Source organism: Durio zibethinus, chromosome 19, assembly GCF_047325235.1.
Source record: "Durio zibethinus cultivar Kanyao isolate XHJ-2024 chromosome 19, ASM4732523v1, whole genome shotgun sequence".
In the NCBI taxonomy this organism is placed as follows: domain Eukaryota; kingdom Viridiplantae; phylum Streptophyta; class Magnoliopsida; order Malvales; family Malvaceae; genus Durio; species Durio zibethinus.
This window is the reverse complement of record NC_143180.1, coordinates 7,790,847-7,810,718: the sequence shown is the minus strand read 5'-3', so window position 1 is coordinate 7,810,718 and position 19,872 is coordinate 7,790,847. Positions and strand designations below refer to the sequence as shown.

At 30.4% G+C, this 19,872-nt stretch overlaps 4 protein-coding genes across 4 annotated transcripts; 2 read left to right on the top strand and 2 right to left on the bottom strand.

Annotated features, from left to right (window-relative positions):
• Window positions 1–1,232: 1,232 nt before the first annotated feature.
• On the top strand, window positions 1,233–2,767 carry LGO (LOSS OF GIANT CELLS FROM ORGANS). Its single transcript, XM_089749011.1, has one exon. The coding sequence runs from the start codon at window positions 1,420–1,422 to the stop codon at window positions 1,747–1,749; it is 330 nt and encodes a 109-aa protein (XP_089605137.1). The 5' UTR covers window positions 1,233–1,419; the 3' UTR covers window positions 1,750–2,767.
• Window positions 2,768–7,319: 4,552 nt separating this feature from the next.
• LOC149513416 (uncharacterized) lies at window positions 7,320–10,639 on the bottom strand. The gene is made up of 7 exons (XM_089748661.1): window positions 10,412–10,639; window positions 9,476–9,544; window positions 9,142–9,271; window positions 8,870–9,069; window positions 8,305–8,536; window positions 8,045–8,236; window positions 7,320–7,744 (listed from the first exon to the last, which is right to left on the bottom strand). Exons 1-7 carry the CDS (start codon window positions 10,637–10,639, stop codon window positions 7,320–7,322), a joined length of 1,476 nt encoding a protein of 491 aa, XP_089604787.1.
• Window positions 10,640–13,464: 2,825 nt separating this feature from the next.
• LOC149513415 (pentatricopeptide repeat-containing protein At5g66520-like) lies at window positions 13,465–15,322 on the bottom strand. Its single transcript, XM_089749010.1, has one exon. The coding sequence runs from the start codon at window positions 15,175–15,177 to the stop codon at window positions 13,852–13,854; it is 1,326 nt and encodes a 441-aa protein (XP_089605136.1). The 5' UTR covers window positions 15,178–15,322; the 3' UTR covers window positions 13,465–13,851.
• A 754-nt stretch (window positions 15,323–16,076) lies between these two features.
• HB2 (hemoglobin 2) lies at window positions 16,077–17,484 on the top strand. The gene is made up of 4 exons (XM_089748525.1): window positions 16,077–16,266; window positions 16,416–16,530; window positions 16,930–17,046; window positions 17,129–17,484. Exons 1-4 carry the CDS (start codon window positions 16,172–16,174, stop codon window positions 17,285–17,287), a joined length of 486 nt encoding a protein of 161 aa, XP_089604651.1. The 5' UTR covers window positions 16,077–16,171; the 3' UTR covers window positions 17,288–17,484.
• The last annotated feature ends 2,388 nt before the right edge of the window (window positions 17,485–19,872 follow it).

The window sequence follows — 19,872 nt, the reverse complement described above, 5'->3', positions numbered from 1 at the left end:
ACAAAATTAATTTTAATATTATATTTTCACAAATTGACTGTTAAAGTTTATATGAAGAAGGAAGTTAAATTTTATATAGTTTCTTTATAATTTCCTGCATAATTATTATTTTTACAAAGTGGCTGTTAAATATAAAAAAATACTAAAAAGTTGTAAAACTAATTTAATTTTAAACGGCGTTATAAATTTCATGTTATTTCATAATTTATGATTTCTAGAATTGAAAAATCACTTTCTTAGCATTTTCAATTATATATATTTTTAAAATGAGAAGATAAAAAATAATTATGAAATTAAATATGGTGAAAGTCAAAAGTAATTTTTTTATCACCCTCTATTAAATTATTAAAATGATGAAACTTTAAGGTTGATTTTAATAATAAGTGGTCATGGATTTTTGTTTTTTTTTTTTTAACAGTATCTTCTAGTGAATGAAGCACGTAAGTCCATGCATTTTAATCTGACTGTCGAAGTAATTTATATATCTTTTAATTTTTCATGCTATTAAACCCATTAATATATTAATATAAACATTATTTAATTCTGTGTTAAATATATAAACACATATAGTGAAAATTAATAAAAATATTAATTTCAACTACTCTAGTGAAAAGTTCTCTTTCATAAATTCTCTGTGACCAAATCTTTGGATAGTCATTTATCAATTGTTTCATAAAATTAAAAGATAAAAAAAAAAATTGTTCAACCGTAGAATAAAATGTAAATCTTTAAATGTTCATGAAGCAAAAATCAATAAATTCATGTTGATAATTGGTTAGAATAAATAATATTAAATCTACCGATATTCTTACACTTCCAAATAAATTCTTCAAAGAAAATTTATTATTATTGCTAAAAAAGTTAAGAAATAATAAAAAAAAAACTAACTAAAAGTTAAAATGAAAGATTCCTAACCCTCAGGTATAAAAAACAAAATATTTCTAACCCAAAAATTAACAGCTCCAAAAAATATTAAACCTGAAAAAGTAAAATATTAATGGAAATCAGTTTCTATAAAAAGCCAAAGCAAAATCTTCCATTTCCACATAGCTACACAAACAAACAGCTAAAAGAAATGAAGTAAAAAAAGCCTAAAAAAGCAACCCACCCAACTCATCGAACTAGCTTAAACAGAAAGTTTTCACAAAAAAAGATAGGCAAATTCAATATTATTATTATTATTCCTTTTGATCTTGAAAACAAACCTTCCAAATTCAACAGTAATTCCTTCATCAGAGAATATAAAAGAATCCATCACCCCCCACTCCCTCAGCCTTTCTCTTTCTTTCCCTTACACGTCTTCTTTTCTCTTTGCTTGACTTCGAATCCACATTTTCTGGTTTGATTCTCAGCAAACCAGAAAATCCAATTTCTTCTGGCTTCATTTCTGGGTCGGGTGGGTTCTAGTTTTTTTAAAGAATGTCTACAGATCTTGAATTGTTCCAAGATTTGGACAAAATAAAATTACCCAAACTCAAGATTCAATCTTCCAATGAAAATGGTGTCGAGATTCAAGAGGAAAACAAGAATCAAGATGAGTGTTCAACGCCAACCTCGGAAGAAAACAAGATCCCTGCAGTTTCGTCATGTCCGCCTGCACCAAGGAAACCTAGGAAGAGAGCTGTTTCATGCAAAAGAAAGCTGTCTGAACTTCAGTTCTTCGAGATCGTGAACAGGGAAGAAGTTGATGCTTTTTTCAAAGCTGGTTTTCATGGTTCTATCTCTAAAAGAAGGTGGTCATGGACATGATAATATCAGCTTTTTGCAAGCTTCTTTTTTTTTTTTTTTTTTTTTTCTGGGGTTCTGTTAGTTTCTTTCTCTTTCTTTTTGGTTTTACACATATATAAATATTTCTTTTGTATGTAACTGAATTGAAATTTCATGCAAATCTGCCACTAGGATTCAGAAAGCTTATATAAGACCGTAATTTTCAGACAGATTTTTGGATCCGATCTATACATGTTAAATCTTTTCATTTGCATGATTTGTTTCCACTCTAATTTTACCAGATCCTATATTGCATTTGATATTTTTCTTTTCAAATTTGAATCCAAATTCTTGATGTTCATTTCCATTTCCATCTCTCTCTCTCTCTCTCTCTCTGCACAGATACCATGAACTTCAAAAAATTTTTATTTTTTTATAAAAAAATCACAGCGTGAAAATAGGGAAAATTACAAGTGTTCAAAAAATTTTAAATTTGTTGTTGAGATAGGCGTAGGTGAGATGGGTTGGTTGTTTCAGTTTGAAAAAAAAAGGTTGTTGTTTCAGTTTGAAAAAAAAAAGGTTTAGTGGTAAGCTTCTAATGAATAATTGTTATTAGTATTTTATTAGTCGGTTTTAAATGGTTGATTTTTCTCGCATTTTAGGAATATTTTTTGGTTGTTTGACATGTGGGAAACTTTGTGGGTGATTTACAAGGCTTTGGGATTTGCCAAAACACAGATTTGAATTTCTCGGAGATGATTTTCCTCGAGAAAGTGAGAGAAAGCGAAAGAGAAAGAGAGAGAAAGCGGCAGAATGGTCCAATGTGCTGTAGCATATGCAATTGTTTTGTCTCATTAGACGAAACGCATTGATTTCATGTTTTTTTTTTATTTTTTAAATGATTAAGTTTTTTTTTTTTTTTTTAATGGAGCATTGATTTCACGTTGGGACAAAAATTTCTGCGTTTCTTAGGATTTTACTGACAATACGCTAAGTACTTTTGATTTACGACTTGCCAACCATCAATTGCCAAATTCTTAGCGAAATTAAATTGATTTTCTTTTCTTCCTTAATGACTAGCTATAATCCTTTTTTTTTTTTTTTTAATATTAGATAGATTCGAATTTAATTGCTTTAAGGAAAGAGTACATTTATACGTACAAGAGTTAGTTTAGTTGATATAAAAAAATTTTTTAATTTAATTTTTAATTGTGTAAGATTATTTTTAGAATACTAAAATTTTGAATTTACATTAGAGAATGCATTTTTAAATCATCACATGAAAATAATAATAATAAATGTAGATAAAATCTGAAGATATCACTAACAATTTTACTAAAAAAGAGTGCACTTATCATAAAAGGTCAATAATAAAATTATTTTTTTTCATCAATTTCAAATGGATGGTCCAATAGTTAGAGGCTGAGAATTTTAATTTGAAGATGTCAAATTTAATTTGTAATGATTATATGAATATATATCATGCTTTATGATTTAAATCCAATGAATTTTCACATTTTAAAAAACAAAATTTCTATTTCAATATTTTTTTAATTTAATGAATAAGTTTTTGAGTTTCATTTAATACATCATTTTTTTGGGCCGATTTAAGTAAATTTATTTTCGTCGAATCTAAATATTTTATAAAAAATTATCATCTTACAACTTTTCTAGTGGAATTAAATTCAAACAAAGAGAGGAAGTTACTTCTTCTATTTCAATATTCAAACTTGACGTCTCCAAACTAAAATTCTCAAGACTGGGATATCACCTTAAAGGGCCTCTAATCTGTCAACAGCTTTTCCTCACCATATCTCTTGAGCTAAGCATAAAAGTACTGTGACAAATAATTTGTAATACATATTGCTGTTTGGATTTAAAATTCATCAATGTGAATAAAATTTTAAATTAGGGAATCAAAGTTTAAATTAGGGAAGCCAACATTATTTAAGAAGAAAATGGGTTTATCTTATTTATATTTTATAAACCTATTTTTTCAAATAAATAAATGACTTTAAAATTTACTTAGGTATACACAATTTCAATTATTGTGTCCAGTAGGACACAATTTTAGTTCGGCCATTCAGTATGGGTAAAACTTTATGTAAGTTTTTAAGTAAAACTTATGAAATTTCTTCTTAAAAATGATTTAATAAAAAAATTTTAATAAAAAATCCAAATCATCAAATTGAAAGAGTTCAATGTGAAAATTAATAATATATTAAAAATTATTAAAAATATTGTTTATAATTCAAATTTTATCGATATTTATTCAACGGTAAAAATTTTATCAATATTTTTACTAAAAATATCTATTTAAAATATATATCAAAATTATTAAATTTTTTTCAAAATTTACATGTTGATCTATATAACGAGACATTTTAATCTATCGATTTTGATTTTTTATTTTAATTTTAATTTTATCAATTTTAATATATATATATATAAAATTTTACGAATTTTATCTAAGAAAATACATTTAAGTTTTTCCCCTTTAGCATTGCTCATTTTATATATTTATTAAAAAAATTAAATGAGTTGATTTTTTAAAAAAACTAAGGCTTTCAAAGTTAAAATAATTTGAAACTTGATTTTCAAACTAAAAAGAACAAATGTTATCTTCATTTGAAGAAAGTAAAATTTGAAAGCCGCCATAAAAAAGACCATCAACTTCTACAAGGTGAAATTAATGTTTCATTTATAAAAAAAAAAAAAAAAGAAATTAATGTTTCACATATATTGTTCCTATAATTAAATATATTTCTGCAATTGTACTTGAAACTAAAAAGTTGTCCTCCTTAACTTTTTTTCCCCTGAATTTCACATTCTCAAACTCATCCCCCATCCCATTTTGATTCAATTAAAACTAATTCAATTTGATAATCCAATTTGATTAGAGATCTTCGATTCCCACCTTGATATTGGAGTGAGATTTAAAAATATATTTATACAGAACTTTTTTCTTTTTTTTTTTTTGAAATATTTTATAACTTTAGACTTTATTTGGATTGGTTGCCAATTTTTTCCCTTTTTTTTTTACAAAAAAATTATCTTAGCTTAATTCAAATAATTAACTATAAAATACAAAATTATTCTAATTAATTTTTTTGATAATTTGGGTATTAATCAAACAGCATGAGATTTTTTTGTAGATCATTTTTCTCTCTTCACTGTGAGTTTGAAGAGAAAAAAAAATGATTAGTACTTCAGAGGGGAGTTGACGAAGCTTGGGGTCCATGGTTGAGTGAGGAATGCACAATCTAAGTAATAGTGGCTGCAGAAATAATTATTATAAAGAGTTTATATACTAAACTCATAAGATATACATTTACTCCTATTGTAGTATATAAAAATAACGAAAGATATATTACATTATCTGAAGATTTATAATGACGAAAACGACTTCTCTACATGCATATTTTTAATATCTTCTTTTCCTTTTCACAAATTCAAAATAAGAAAGATTTCAAAAATCTTTAAAATACGAATAAGATATGCCGTCACCTATAATAATTGCGCATTTAAGATTACGGCCAGTGAAATATTCAATGCTCACATGATTCAAACTCTATATCTTAAATATTAAGCCCTACATCTCCACCTAAATTTTCATATTTTTTGGAAAAAAAAAAAAGAAAGTAAAAGAGGATTATTACTTTTACATATGCTGCTATTTAAAGCACAAGAATAAGTATATGAGCTTACATTTGCAATGCCATATTCACTTTGATTTTTATATTTTAAAAATAGTTTTAACATATTGGATAATAGCAAAAAATAAAATAAAAGTTGATAAGATTGAGATTCGTTTCATCGAAGTTCAAGATTAGAACCAATTATTATATAATATTTATTAATCCGAGTGGTAAAAATTTTGATTTCTTTTAAATAAAGTTTTAGTTTTGAATATTGTAAATAAAAAAAATAAATTTGAGAGAATTTATTTTTTTTATAGATCTGACTCGACTCGATTAAACAAGTTTGAAAGAGTTTATCTTTTTTATAAGATTTGATTCAATTAAATTTCAGATTAATTGAAATATAAAATAATTATCCGACACTGAAATTCCAAATCCAAAAAGAAAATAAAAGCATAAAACTCCGTGGGATTCACCCTAAGAAAGAAAAATTATTTTTGAAAATTGGAATCGTTCAACTATGACATAAGTAGTAGAATAGTCAATGATTATGCCAATTGTTGAAAAAAGGGATGCAAAAGAATTTGGGGTTGGTGGGAACCAAATAAGGTCTTATATTATTATAAAAGAGAAGTCTGGATAATTGTATTCTTATGTATATTTTTTTCTTTTATATTAACCATTCAAATTTTAAGGTAGGCTGATCTCATGAATTTGGGTTTGAATATGTTAACATAAAAAAAATATAAATTTATTAAGTTTAGCGTAAATAAATAGTGATGAATCTAAATTTTATTTTTGAAATGTTTATTTATAATATAATAAAAAGGAATCCATAAAATTTTTTTTTTTTTGAGATATCGAACTTGCACCGGCACCGTCTCCCATACAAATTCCATTCTTTGTTGCCGAAAGAAATAAACAAAAGAGGAGAAATGGGAAAGAAACTGAGAAAAGAAAAATCAGGAAAAAGTGAAAAGAAAATCCCAACATATTGTACTTGGAAACCGATCCCTTTAGTCTTTCAAGACAAACATTTGTGTCATTCTGTGAAAGTTTGTTCTCACACAAATGATGTTTGTCATAGGAATCCAATTCAATGGAATTCAAGGTTCTACCTGCAGTTAATGCAGGCTTCGAACTTCCAGTGTTTTATTTTTCTTTTTCTTTTTTTTTTTCAACTTTTTCCCCTTTTAAATATGTGAAGTTAACTTTTATTAGTATTAGAAAATGGTCTTCATTCCTTGTTTAAAAAAAAATAAAGATCAAATCCGAAATTTAATCATTGATTCATGTGATTATTTTTAAAAATATGATATTTTAATGAATTTGTGATTTAAATCTCATCGTTTGTAGTTTTTTCCCCTTATTTTATATTACATTCTCTTTTGTAAAAAAAAAAAGGAGATTTAGTGGTTTTTTTCTTTTATTGAATATTTCATAATTTTGTTTAAACAAAAGGTAAAATTGACATATTTTCAACTTTCAGTATATGATTTAGTTGCACACGTATTTTCTTCTAATACTGTTTTAATTAATCTGCTGAATTTGATCCTCATAGTGATATAGTCTGATCGTAACAGTAAATGAGTAATAGATGAATTTTCAGAACAAAGAACAATAGAGAAGGAGAGAGAAAATACCATTGGATTCAATTCACAAAAATTATCTGACATACAACGAATTGCACCAGCCTACACATTCTAACCGACCCTGACATCTGCATAACTGTTATTTATTGGATGGGACCTTCTAAGGATCTAACAGTCCACTAAAGCACACTTAACCAGCAGCGCTACTAATGCCTGTAACAGAGTACACCTTCCCTGAGCAATTCGTATAGAGCCTCCCAAGTTGCATCTTCTGGAAAACTGTTGCTCCACTGAACATGTACTTCGGTAACAAGTCTTCTTTTCTTCTTGTTCATCCTCTTGTCTAAGATTGAAATAGGTTCCTTAGCTAAAATACCATCTAAATCCAGCATTGGCAAAGTGGATTGAATTTTCCAACATGTTTCTTTAACTGAGAAACATGGAACACTGGGTGTATACGAGCACCACCAGGCAATTCCAACTCATAAGCCACAGCTCCCACTTTATCAAGCACCTTATAAGGGCAAAAAAACTTAGCCCTAAGCTTCATACACTTTCTGTTCACCATTGATAATTGTCTGTATAGCTGCAGTTTAACATAAACAAGATCTCCTGCTTCAAAGTTTTTGTCAGATCTGTGTTTGTCTGCCTGTTGCTTCATTCTATTGCTGGCCCTATTGAGATGGAACTTCAGGAAATGAATGGCTGCCTCTCTGGCCTGTAAGCTTCTGTCGACCTCTCTAACTTTAGAATCTCCCAGTAAATAAGGCATATGGATAGGAGCAGGCTGCCCATTTACAACTTCTTAGGGAGTGGTTTGAATAGAAGAATAATGGCTAGTATTGTACCACCATTCAGTCAATGGAATCCAATTTGGCTAGTCTTTAGGCCTCTCCCCTATCATGCATCTAAGGTAACTCTCCAAGCAACGATTTAACACCTTAGATTGTCCGTCAATCTAAAGGTGGTAGGATGATGATAACTTTAGCTTAGTACCTAACAATTTGAATAACTCCTACCAAAAAAGACAGGTGAATATCTTGTCTCTATCAGAGACAATATTGTTAGGCACCCTATGTAATTTATAAATATTGTCCAAGTAACCTTGAGCAAGAGAAATAGCTGAATAGGGATGAGAAAGTGTGATAAAATAAGCGTATTTGCTCAACCTGTCAACAGCCACCATGATTACTTCTTTGCCAAATGATTTTGGGAGCCCTTCAATAAAGTCCATTGATATATCAAACCAATTCTTATCTGGTATAGGCAATGGCTGTAACAGTCCTGGTGATGTTGCTGTGTCATATTTGTTTTGTTGGCAAATGATGCATTGTCTAACAAACTCTCTAATTTCCTTTTCATACCTTTCCAGTAAACTACACCTTTTATTCTCTTCATAGTCGCCTCCCTTCCTGAATGACCACTAGCTACAGAGCAGTTAAAGTACCACAACAGGTCCTGTCTGAGACTTTTATTGGCTCTCACTACCAATTTTCCATTCCTCCTTAACTGACCTGCATTCAAAGTATACTTGGAAGCTGGATCCTGGTTACACTGCAATTTATGACTCAACTTGACCATAGCAGAGTCTTCAACCTATGAGTACTTAATCCTATTAGCCAATTCACTATCAATAGCAGACAAAGTATATAACATAGCTGTAGGTTTCCTTGAAAGAGCATCAGCAGCTTGTTTAGTAGTTCCTTTTGTGAACGCCACTTCATAATCATACCCTATCATCTTAACCACCCATAATTGTTGAGATAGAGTGTTGGTTTTTTTATCAAACAAAAATTTCAGACTCTGACGATCAGTTTTAATCTAAAAATGTCTGCCAACCAAATAAGAGCTCCATTTTTTAACTGCTGCCAATATTGCCAACATTTACTTTTCGTATACTGACAGTATTTGATGTTTTGGAGATAAGACCTTGCTAAAATAAGCGATAGGTCGACCATTCTGATTCAACATAGCTCCAATTCCATGCTTTGAAGCATCTGACTCCACCACAAAAGTTGAGTTAAAATCAGGCAGGGCTAAAACAGTGGCAGAAACCATCGCCTGTTTGAGCTCTTCCAATACCTTGGTGGCTGTCTTGCTCCATACAAATCCATTCTTCTTTAACAGAGCTGTTAAAGGTTAAGCAATGGATCCATACCCCATGATAAACCTTCTATAACAACCGGTTAGGCCTAAGAAACCTCTTAACTCCTTAAGATTTCGAGGAATTGACCAGTCCATAACACAAGCAATCTTTTTATCATCAATCGCCACCTCTTCTTTACTAATAATATATCCCAAGTATTCAACTTTGGCTATCCCAAATTCACACTTCGATAATTTAACATTTAATTAGTTACTTCTGAGGACCTCAAATACTTGCTGTAAATGGAACAAATGTGCTTCCCAGCTATTAGAGTAAATTAATATGTCATTGAAAAAGACGAGTACAAACTTTCTGAGGTAGGGTCGGAAAATGTTGTTCATAAGGCTTTGAAATGTGGATGGAGCATTGATTAGCCCAAAGGGCATTACCAGAAATTCATAGTGTCCATAATGGGTGGGAAAGGCAGTCTTGTATATATCAGCTTCATGCATAAGTATCTGCTGAAAACCAGACTTGAGATCTAACTTTGGAAAACAACTTGCTCTTGTCAATTCATATAGGAGTTCTTCCACCAATGGAATGGGAAACTTATCCTTGGTGGTGAACTTGTTCAATTGTCTATAGTCTACACATAAATGCCAAGATCCATCTTTTTTTTCACCAACAACATAGGAGAAGCAAAAAAACTTGTTCTATCCCTCACAATTCTAGATTCTTTCATTTCAGCCACCAACTTTTCTATCTCAGTCTTTTGAATGGAAGGGTACTAATAGGGTCGAATTCTAATACCTTGAGATTCTTCCTTAAATGGAATTCGGTGGTCATGAATTCTTTTTAGTGGTAACTATCTTGGTACTCAAATACCACCGAGTACTGACACAACAACTTCTGTAGTTCCATTGATAATACCTTATCTTCCTGCTTCCTTACTTGTACCAACTAAGTTGTTAAGTCTGATTCTCCTGTAAGCATCATCAGACATGTACTAGTATTAGCGACAATTGTTTTTTTGTTGCCATGTGTATGTTGCTTGCCATCATTCCTTGGAAAGTATGCTACTGACTTCCCATTGCAAACTTCATAGTTAAAGCAGTAAAATCCCTAGTGATAGGTCCCAATGTTTGAAGCCTTTGAACTTCAAGTACAACATCGAACCCCATCAAAGGAAGAATTAAAAAATCTGTGCACTACAACAGCCCTTGAGCCTCCCAAGCTACCTTTTTACAGATTTGTTTTGCTAGTAACTTATCTTCATTAGCTATTGTTACATTGATACCTTATACCCATAAAGTTTTACACCCCAGCCTTTTAGCAACCGTTTGATCCAGAAAATTGTGAGTGCTTCTTGAGTCTACCAAAATTACCAATAACTGGTTTTTAATTTTTCCCTGTATCCTGATTGTTTGAAGGCCTACAGTCCCAATCAAAGCATGAAAGGTAATTGTTGGTTGACTCATCATGTCACCCCTTGCCACATTGTTATCCTCGAACAATTCTAAACAATTAGAAAACTCTTCTTGTTCATTATTAGACTCAACACCTTCATCAACAAGCATTTGATATAGTTGAGACTTCATGCGTCTATGCCCCATAATGAATTTAACTCCACAACACATACACAACCCTTTTTTTCCTCCTTTCATCCCTTTTCTCCTTAGTGAACAGCCTATTAGTCTTAATAAGTTGCTGTTTGGTTTGGTAGTGTTTCATTTATAATTAATGTTAGGATATACAGGTTTTGTTGGTGGATTATAGGATAAAAAAGAAGGTTTAGGGGTAGGTAGCATCGGTGCTATAGTATTTTTAGATGAACCTGGTATTATAGAGTGTATGGGAAGGGGAGTTTTGTACGGTATTGATGGTTTTCTGGGCAAATTGAAAATGAGAGATTCCATTTGCTTGGCTAAATTATAGGCATGGGTTAGTGATTTTGGGTAAAACTTTCTCACAAGTTTTGAAATCTTAAGATTCAAATTACTTATGAAAATACTGAGGGCATGATCATCTGAACTGAATCATATTAAGTAGGCTTTCAAACTCTTCATAATATTATTCAACTGTGTGATTTTGTTTTAAACTAGCAAGTTCAAACATAGGGTCTGTGAACTTATTCTTATCAAATGTAGATCGCATCTCCATGACATATCCAGTCCAAGGAATTTTAGTAAGCTTACCTTTGTTCTTCATGAATCTCTGGTGCCATTGAAGAGCTTTTCCATCCAAGTGCATCATGACCACCCTGACCCTATCCTGCTCTTTGGTCTGGTCTGCCTCAAAGAACTACTCTATTTTAAGCAACCATCCTCTGAAATCGATCCTGTCGAAACGAAGACACTCTATTTTGGAGTCCTTAGTATGATTACTAGTAGTCACAAAGTACTCACTATGGTTTACAGCTTGCTTAACTCCACTGATCTCCAATATTTCGTTTCGTTTGGCTGAAGAAGAAGCAGTCTCCCCTGCACCACTTGTCTCAACCAGTTTAGGAGATCCCTCCAACTTCAACATAATCTGATCAAACATTCTTCTTATTTCTGTCACATCCCTTTCAACCTTGCTTAGCCCAAATTGCCATTCACCTCTGAGTTCTTCCTTCAGCTGGTTTGTAGCGTTAACCAATGTAGCATCCATTTTCTCGAAATCCTTCTATTGCTGAACCACTTCCCTTTGCAACCTCGTTGTTACTCCATTCGCCATGCCAAGATCAATTGCACTGATACCAATGATATAGTCTAACCGTAACAGTAAATGAGTAATAGATGAATTTCTAGAACAAAGAAGAACATAGAGGAGAGAGTAGTAGAAAGAATAAGAGAGTGAAAACATCGTTGGATTCAATTCGCAAAAATTGTTGACATATAGCGAATTGCACCAGCTTACATATTCTAACTGACTCTGACATCAGCATAACTATTATTTATTTGACTAGACATTCCAATGATCTAACAGCCCACTAAAGCCCACTTAACCAGCTGCACTACTAACGCCTATAACATATAGTTGATTAAATTTGATAATCTAAAGGTGCACATTGTATTAAAAAAAAAAAGAATTGAAGAGAAGCAAAACGTTTTACATTTTCAAACGTTTCTTTGTTTTTTTTGGCATGAGTGTTCTAAAGATTTTTGTTGAACTTATTTTTTTCAAAAACATTTTCCAATCCAATTATTATCATAAACAAAAAATTTTTTTCATTGGGTGAAAAAAAAATACCACTAACGTATAATGTGGTTTCCTTGGGTGACAATACAAATATGAGTGGTGATTTTTTTTTTTTTCAATCGATTTGTTTGAGTAAGAAAATACAAGCATTCAAATATTGTTAAGTGATTAGTGCTTGATAAGCGCTTAAGCATTTTGTTCAATGATAAGTATATGAATTTTCTAAATAAATTGAATTTGAATTCTTCATTCTCTAAAAAAAAAAAAGCTAAAATTGTTCCTATTAAATTTGCTCACTTCAATTAGATTTTTTTTTTTGTGGGCCTAATTTCACGGGTAATGTATAAGAACCGAATTCTTATAACGGATATATGATAACAACTCTAAAAATACGTGCTTGTGAAATTTAAAGATTTCACCATCTATGTGCAAGACAATTTTCTTCAAATTAATTATAGTAATTAAAGAAGCCCTAAATCTTAAATCTTAATCCATATTTTATAATATATATAAACTTTGAATTAAAAATAATGAATTGAAACTACAGTTAGCCCAAATGATTTATCTATGAGATAAATTTCAACAAGACTGAGATTCGATTTCTAACACTTACAATTTTTCTTCTTTATTTCTACGTAAGTATTAGCTTCATTCGTACCAAAGAAATAAAAAGACTGTGTCAAGAATAAAGTTGTTGTCTTGAGTTCATCGTAGGAAAATTGAGAATAATTAAACATTCTAATTTAATGTTTCAATGATGATTTCAAAAGATAAGTAGACAGTTTCTGACAGAATTTTATATTAAATATTATTTAATTGCTCTGAAATTTGAAGTATGACGGTAAATTTATTCCAAAATTAAAAGTATGGTGATAAAATTACATCAATTAAAGGATTAAAGGTAAATTTAAACCACCTACATAAGCATAGTAGTAAATTTTCACCTTATCCCATTTATATGGTTGACAATTTGCCCATTTAATTTATTGATCTCCTTATTTATAATTATATAAATTTACTTACAGAATTTAAATACTCAATTAAAGGTGCATACAATAATTTTTTTGGTACATAAAAATAAACCACAGCTCAAGAATAGAGAAAAGAGGGGCAGTGTAGGGATTCGATCTCCAAACCTTCCGAAAATCATATCTTAAGGGTGAGTGTATGAATCATTCAAGTATACACATACTTGTGTATAGAATAATTTTTCATGCATGTGTATGCTAAATGCGAAGTCTGCTTACATCAGCCATAAAATTAACAAATATTATAATGTGAATAATGCTCGACATGCAATCTATCAATTGTCTTAGTGTTAAAGTACATTAGGCTAAGTGATAAGTGCATATATTTCCTTGCTCAAGGAATTGAGTTCAAATCGTTTCTTCAAATAAAAAAACATAAAAAAAAAAACTCACATATGAAATGAAATGTGATACCAATAAGTGATTGGTTCAATTGGTTAAAATCGTTCTTCTCGATGTGGAGGTCATGAGTTCGAGTCCTGCTGATAACCATTTGTTAGGATTATCTCGAATGCACGACCTATAACTACTTGTCTTAAGCAATCAAATACAACACATCTTGTCCTGATTTGGGGGATTGAGCAGACAAAATAGCTTTCTAGAATCCAACAACTTCAAATAAAACTAGAGCCCCTAATCTTCCTCACATTTTGATTAACCATTAATTTCCTAACTCTTTCTGCATCATCCCATTTCTCATTCAAAACATATAAATCACATATAAGAGAATAAACACCTCCATCGCTCTCTGGGTGAACCGTTTCCAACACTTGCTTGATCACTCTCTCAGCCATCTGAAACTGCTTATGCTCCTTACAAGCTGACAAGAATGAATTCCAAATAACAACATTGGGTTCAAATTTCATCGTCTGAATAACCTGATAAGATTCTTCTAATAACCCTGCCTTACGATACAAGTCAACCATGCACCCATAATGTTGAATCCCAGGCTCCAGTCCATACTGTTCAATCATGTTGAAATACTTGTGACCTTGCTCTACTAAACCTTTTCGCGCACATGCATTGAGAATGCCCGTGAAAGTCATCTCATTAGGTTTCACTCCCATTTCTTGCATGGCCTCAAAGAAGGACAGTGCTTCGTCAGTGTAGCCATGTTGTGCGGATCCACAAATCAAAGCTGTCCAAGTCATTACATTCCTCTGTTGCATCAAATTGAAAACTATACAAGCATACTTCAATAGACCACACTTGGCATACATATCAACCAAAACTGTGCCAATTTCGACATTCAAATTCCACCCATTTTTAACTATAAACCCATGGACCGATCTTCCCACCAAAAATCCAAGAGAACCTATGTGAGCGCAACCCCACAGAACCGATCCCATTGTCAATTCGTCAGGTTTGAACCTCTCATTTGCTACCATTTCTCGGAAACAAGCGAACGCAGAACTCAATTTCCCGTTATTCATAAAAGCCGCAATCATGGCAGACCAAGAAGCAAGATCCCTCAAAGGCATTGCCCTAAAAACTGCATGCGCTTTGTTTAATTCCCCAGACCGTGAGTATCCAGTTATCATGATATTCCAGGTGACAATGTTTCGGTTAGGCATTTCATCGAACAGTCTTTGTGCGTGATCAAAGGAGGTGATGACATAAGAACGTAGCAGAGAAGTGGCAACATAGACGTGGGTAATGAAACCCAATTTGAGGATATGGGAGTGGAGGTGGGCAATGAGGTTAAAATTGTGCAAAGGGGTACAGGACTTGAGAGTGAAGAGTATAGAGAAACTATTAAATGGGATTGACTGGCGGTGCATCTGAGAGTAAAGGTCCATGGCTTTGTGAGGAGAAGAAGCATTTTTTATTGCTAAAGTCCACGAGTTAAATGCTCTGATAAATCTAAAGAAACCAGAATAAGAAGATGGCCGTTTTGTGGGTTTGGTTTGGCAATGAAATTTGTATTTTCTCACTTCCATTTATTCAAATAGCAACTCCAAATGACTTTCCCCTCTTAAGCTTAGTGATTACGAGACAGATTGAAAGTTACGTAGGTACGAATTCGATCATGCCATCCTCCCTCTCCTTTGTAAGAGTACCAACTCTTTTTACAACAAAAGAAAAAGAAAAAATCAACTGCACATAATCATCGTAACTTATAACAACTACATAGTAAAGGTCTTCAATGGGCCTATCTTATTATTGGGCTTTGATGGAAAAGATAGCGAAAGGGATTTTGGATGTAAACCCGATCTGGCTTTGATAGTAAGGGCAACAACATTGGGTCAACATCAAATTCTTTGTTTATAAAATTACACCATAATTAAAAATTACAATTATAATCACTTTTTTATGTATATATATTATTACATTTAAAATAAGAAACTAATGAACAAAACAACATAAAATTGGACTAAGCTCACACATAAATTTTTTTCACCTTAAATTATGATCTCTTTCATAAAAAAAAAATACCATTCCTAATTTCGAAAAAAAAAATCATATATTGGATTATTTTTTCCTCAATATCTTAAAAAGACCATAAAATAAAGTTGCTACATGTTTCTCTCTCTCAATGGTATAAGTGGCATCCCATAACCACTCAAACATCATGAAACATTGATGTATTTTAAATAAATAATATTTATTCATGAATATTCTTTTTGTAATGACAGAAAATCATTGATAAGGTTTTTTCCTTTTTTGGACAGTTGCCACATTCACAATATTCTCAGCCAGAATATCTTCCATCTATTATCTATGTACGTCCAAGATGCTTAGCTGTATTCATATATTAATAATTAATAGCAGATGAAGTAAGTCATACTGAGTTTGCAATTTCTAATTAAAAAAAAAAAAAAAAAACACTTCCATAGGTAGATACAGCACTAGAAAAATATACAAACATTGTATAGAGCTCCACTCCCTCCTTATCTTCGAGAGAAAAAAAATTTGTTTTCTTCTGAGAGAGAAATGGCTTTCAGTGAGAAGCAAGAAGCTTTGGTGAAGGAATCATGGGAGCTTTTGAAAAAAAATATTCCTGAACTAAGCTTACGTTTCTTTACACTGTAAGTAAATTATAAAGATAGGGCCAGGAGTTTTTTCTTTTCATGTTCATTTGTCTGAGAAAATGGGGAGAGAATTCGTTTGCTGTTTTTCAAAACATATTTGTTCGTGTAATGCTTTTATTTATTTATTTATTTATTTTTGTATTTAGAATTTTGGAGATTGCACCGGCTGCAAAGAATATATTTTCCTTTCTGAGAGACTCAGAGGAGATACCTCAGAATAATCCTAAGCTCAAGGCTCATGCTGTCAAGGTTTTCAAGATGGTGAGTTCATCTTAATTGTTATGACTGTCACTCTGTCAGTGTCAAATAAAGGGAGAATTATAGTATATACGGGTCTGTTTATTTTTTGTTAAATATATGTAAAATATTAAAACGATTATATTATAATTTAAGTTTACGTCTTAAATATAAAATAATTTTTTTGGTTAAATTTATATATAATTTTTTATAAAATTTTAAATCAAAATTTTTTATATCATTTTTATATAATGTCACTTATATCGTATTTAAATTTAGTAAATCTATATTAAAAGAAAAAATTGGGACGAGAATTAAATGAAAATTTAAAATTTCTGATGTAATTCTATTGTTTGCACTTGAAAAAAAAGCATCTTACAATATGTATCACATACTTAATTTGATGTTATTCTTCAAAAAAAGACATGTGAGTCAGCCATTCAACTGAGAGAGAAGGGGGAAGTGATGGTGGCTGATAAAACTTTGAAGGATTTGGGCTCTGTTCATCTCAAGAATGGTGTCATTGATCCCCATTTTGAGGTAACTTATTTTTTTTTTTAAAAAAAATCAAATTAGATTTGCATACATTAATTTATTGATCTGTATTAATTCATAAATTCAGGTAGTGAAAGAGGCACTTTTAAGGACTATTAGAGAGGCAATGGGAGAAGAGAAATGGAGTGATGAGATGTGCTGTGCCTGGGGTGAAGCTTATGATCAGTTGGCTGCAGCTATCAAGGCTGAGATGAAAGAAGAGGCTGCTTTACTTCCACCAAATTAGTTGAAAAAAAATTATTGCCAACATGATCAAATTTAATAAATAAATTGGGGTTTCACTCTTTTGCTTTCGTTTCTCAGTTTCTTTTCTATGGAGTGTAAATTATGAGATTCCAATCGATAAAGAATCCATGAACTTTTTTCTTTTCATGGCTAAAAAAATGTTCATTTAATGTCTAAAATCTAAATATTATTGGTCCATATTTGTATGAATTCTTTTTCTTTTCTCTCTCTCTCTCTCTCTCTCTCTTTATGAGATTAGACGTGCTAGAAAAACAAATTAATTACATTCCATCTATTTACAAGATATTTAATTTTTTTGGTACTTGAGATTGGTAGGAATTAAACTTTGATTATTGAAGTTGGAATTAAAAATTCAATACCTTATCAACAAATTACATGAGTGTTTATTCAAAATATTTAACTACTAAACTTAAAATTTAATTCAATTGATTTATACAATCATCTATAAAAAAAGGGCATTCAAAAGGTTTTGGATTTTGACCAATATATAATCAAAGAAATTTCAACATAAAATTAGATGAAGTTCATGTATAGGGAGAGTTGAAATTGAGACCTAAGCAACATTTCAGAATTTCCTCTTTATATTCAATAAAAAGGAAGCATGACGTTTCAAATTCAACATTAATTTTATGCCAATTAGGAGTAGAGTTGTGAATTTATGGTGTGTTTGATGTGTAAAATTATGATAAGATAAGAGAAGTTAATATTATGAATAGAATTAAATTAAATAATATTATTTTATCTTATTTTGATGTGTACAAAAATTATCATAAGATAATTTTAGTTATTAGTTAAAATTATCTGCACTTAAAATTTAAATAATTTAAATTATTGATATAATTTTTAAGTGTATAATATGATATTTAAGTTCGATTTCGTGAATTAAAAATAATCATTTCTACTTTAGAAGAATTGAATCCTCCTATATTAAGAGGATAATTACTCCTCATTGCAATTACATCTATTTCTTTAAATACAAATCAAATATGATATAAAATTATTATTATCTTATTTTATTCATTATCCTATATATAAATTTCATCGTTTATGCCCTAGTCGACTTGATAAAAAGACTTGTTCATAGGCCTAATTGGGTACGTTGCAAGTTTGGGAAAATATATATGATTCAAAATGCCTAAAAACCTCTAAGAAAGAGAAAATCTTGGAACTTTATTTTCTATTTTTGTTTGTTTCAATGTGTGGTCATTTTATTGGATTTTTTTGTGCTTTTTTGGTTTTTGTTTTAAATTTTTTGGAAAACATATTTTTTAAAAAAATATTTTAACTTTTTAAAAAACTTAGATTTTTTTCTAAATTTTATTGATGAATTTAGTTTTTTCTGGTGAGAAAAAACCTTTTACTTTTATCTTATACAACAAATTTACAAATTCAAAATGTACAAAAACTTGTTTTTTTTGTTATTTTAATTTTTGGTTTTGTTATTTTTTTATTCATTTATTAAATTTATAATTTATTTAACTTTTTTAAATTTTAAATTAAATTAAATTATTATTATTATTATTATTAAAAATAAAAATAAAATTATGAGACAAGCAAATAACTAGCTAACACATGTCAGTCATAGGATCCTTTGCAAGACAGGTTTAAACTTATAAGTATAAATTAAATATAGATAATGTCCTTACCAAATGGGATCCATGCAGCGACTACAATAAAGCAATTAGCAATCCATTGTGGCAATAGCAAGTCGCTATGACTAGGGGTGTATCGATCAAGTTTTAGCTAATATAGTATTAAGTTTAAGTGTGAGCTTAACTTTAAATTCAAAACTTAAAACTTGAAACTCTATTTGAGCTCGGTTGAATTTTATTTTTTTAGCTCAAGTTAGACTTAAGATAAAAATCAAACTACTCGAACTCGATTCGATATTGAAATCAAACTACTCGAGCTCACTCGATTAGGCTCAATTAACATGTAAAAATAAGTTCGATTCTTATATTCAATAAAAGCTCATTTATTTGTATTCGAGTTTGAGTTGAGATGTTTTGTTAATTAAAATATATTAAAATATAAAAACTTGATTAGGCTCGTAGCTATTGTCATAACGTCTAGATCCGGAGATCCATCGCTAGACATTGACTTGAAGGAGTCGCCACCAATCTTTTTTTATCTAGGTGCGATTGACCACCTAAAAAATCTATCATTTCAAGGAACACCTAAGTTTAAGGGTCTCTAAAAAAATAGGTTTAGGTCTATTAACCAGAACAATGTTTGGGAGTTCGGTTACGTGTGAGAAAGGTTATAGCACCCTCACAACGCCCATTGAAAGATGGTACCAGCTTAATTTTGTGTTATCCAATAAGCCTTAAAACTTTACCAAGTAATTAGTTATTGGAAATTACTCTCAATTGACTATAATATTTTTAGCAGAAAATTGAGAAAATTCTCTCACCTCAAGAATATGCAAGAAAACTATTGTTTCACTTGCAGAGGCTCCATCGTTGGATTATTTAACATTAAAAAAAATTCAAGAATATAAAAAGAGAGAAAAAATGATTGCTTTTGTACAAGGAAAAATTGATACTTTCAACTTTTCTCTAAAAT

What these genes read in the sequence shown, in the direction of transcription:
- LGO (XM_089749011.1), top strand. Translation starts at nt 1,420, where the DNA reads ATGTCTACAGATCTTGAATTGTTCCAAGATTTGGACAAAATAAAATTA.
- LOC149513416 (XM_089748661.1), bottom strand. Translation starts at nt 10,639, where the DNA reads ATGGGGCATAGACGCATGAAGTCTCAACTATATCAAATGCTTGTTGAT. An exon ending in AAATTAAAAACCAGTTATTG is followed by an intron (nt 9,545 to 10,411) that starts GTAATTTTGGTA and finishes GGTTTTCAGCAG; the next exon opens with ATACTTATGCATGAAGCTGA. An exon ending in AAATCTTAAGGAGTTAAGAG is followed by an intron (nt 9,070 to 9,141) that starts GTTTCTTAGGCC and finishes AACCTTTAACAG; the next exon opens with CTCTGTTAAAGAAGAATGGA.
- LOC149513415 (XM_089749010.1), bottom strand. Translation starts at nt 15,177, where the DNA reads ATGGAAGTGAGAAAATACAAATTTCATTGCCAAACCAAACCCACAAAA.
- HB2 (XM_089748525.1), top strand. Translation starts at nt 16,172, where the DNA reads ATGGCTTTCAGTGAGAAGCAAGAAGCTTTGGTGAAGGAATCATGGGAG. An exon ending in AGCTTACGTTTCTTTACACT is followed by an intron (nt 16,267 to 16,415) that starts GTAAGTAAATTA and finishes TTTTGTATTTAG; the next exon opens with AATTTTGGAGATTGCACCGG. An exon ending in CTGTCAAGGTTTTCAAGATG is followed by an intron (nt 16,531 to 16,929) that starts GTGAGTTCATCT and finishes CTTCAAAAAAAG; the next exon opens with ACATGTGAGTCAGCCATTCA.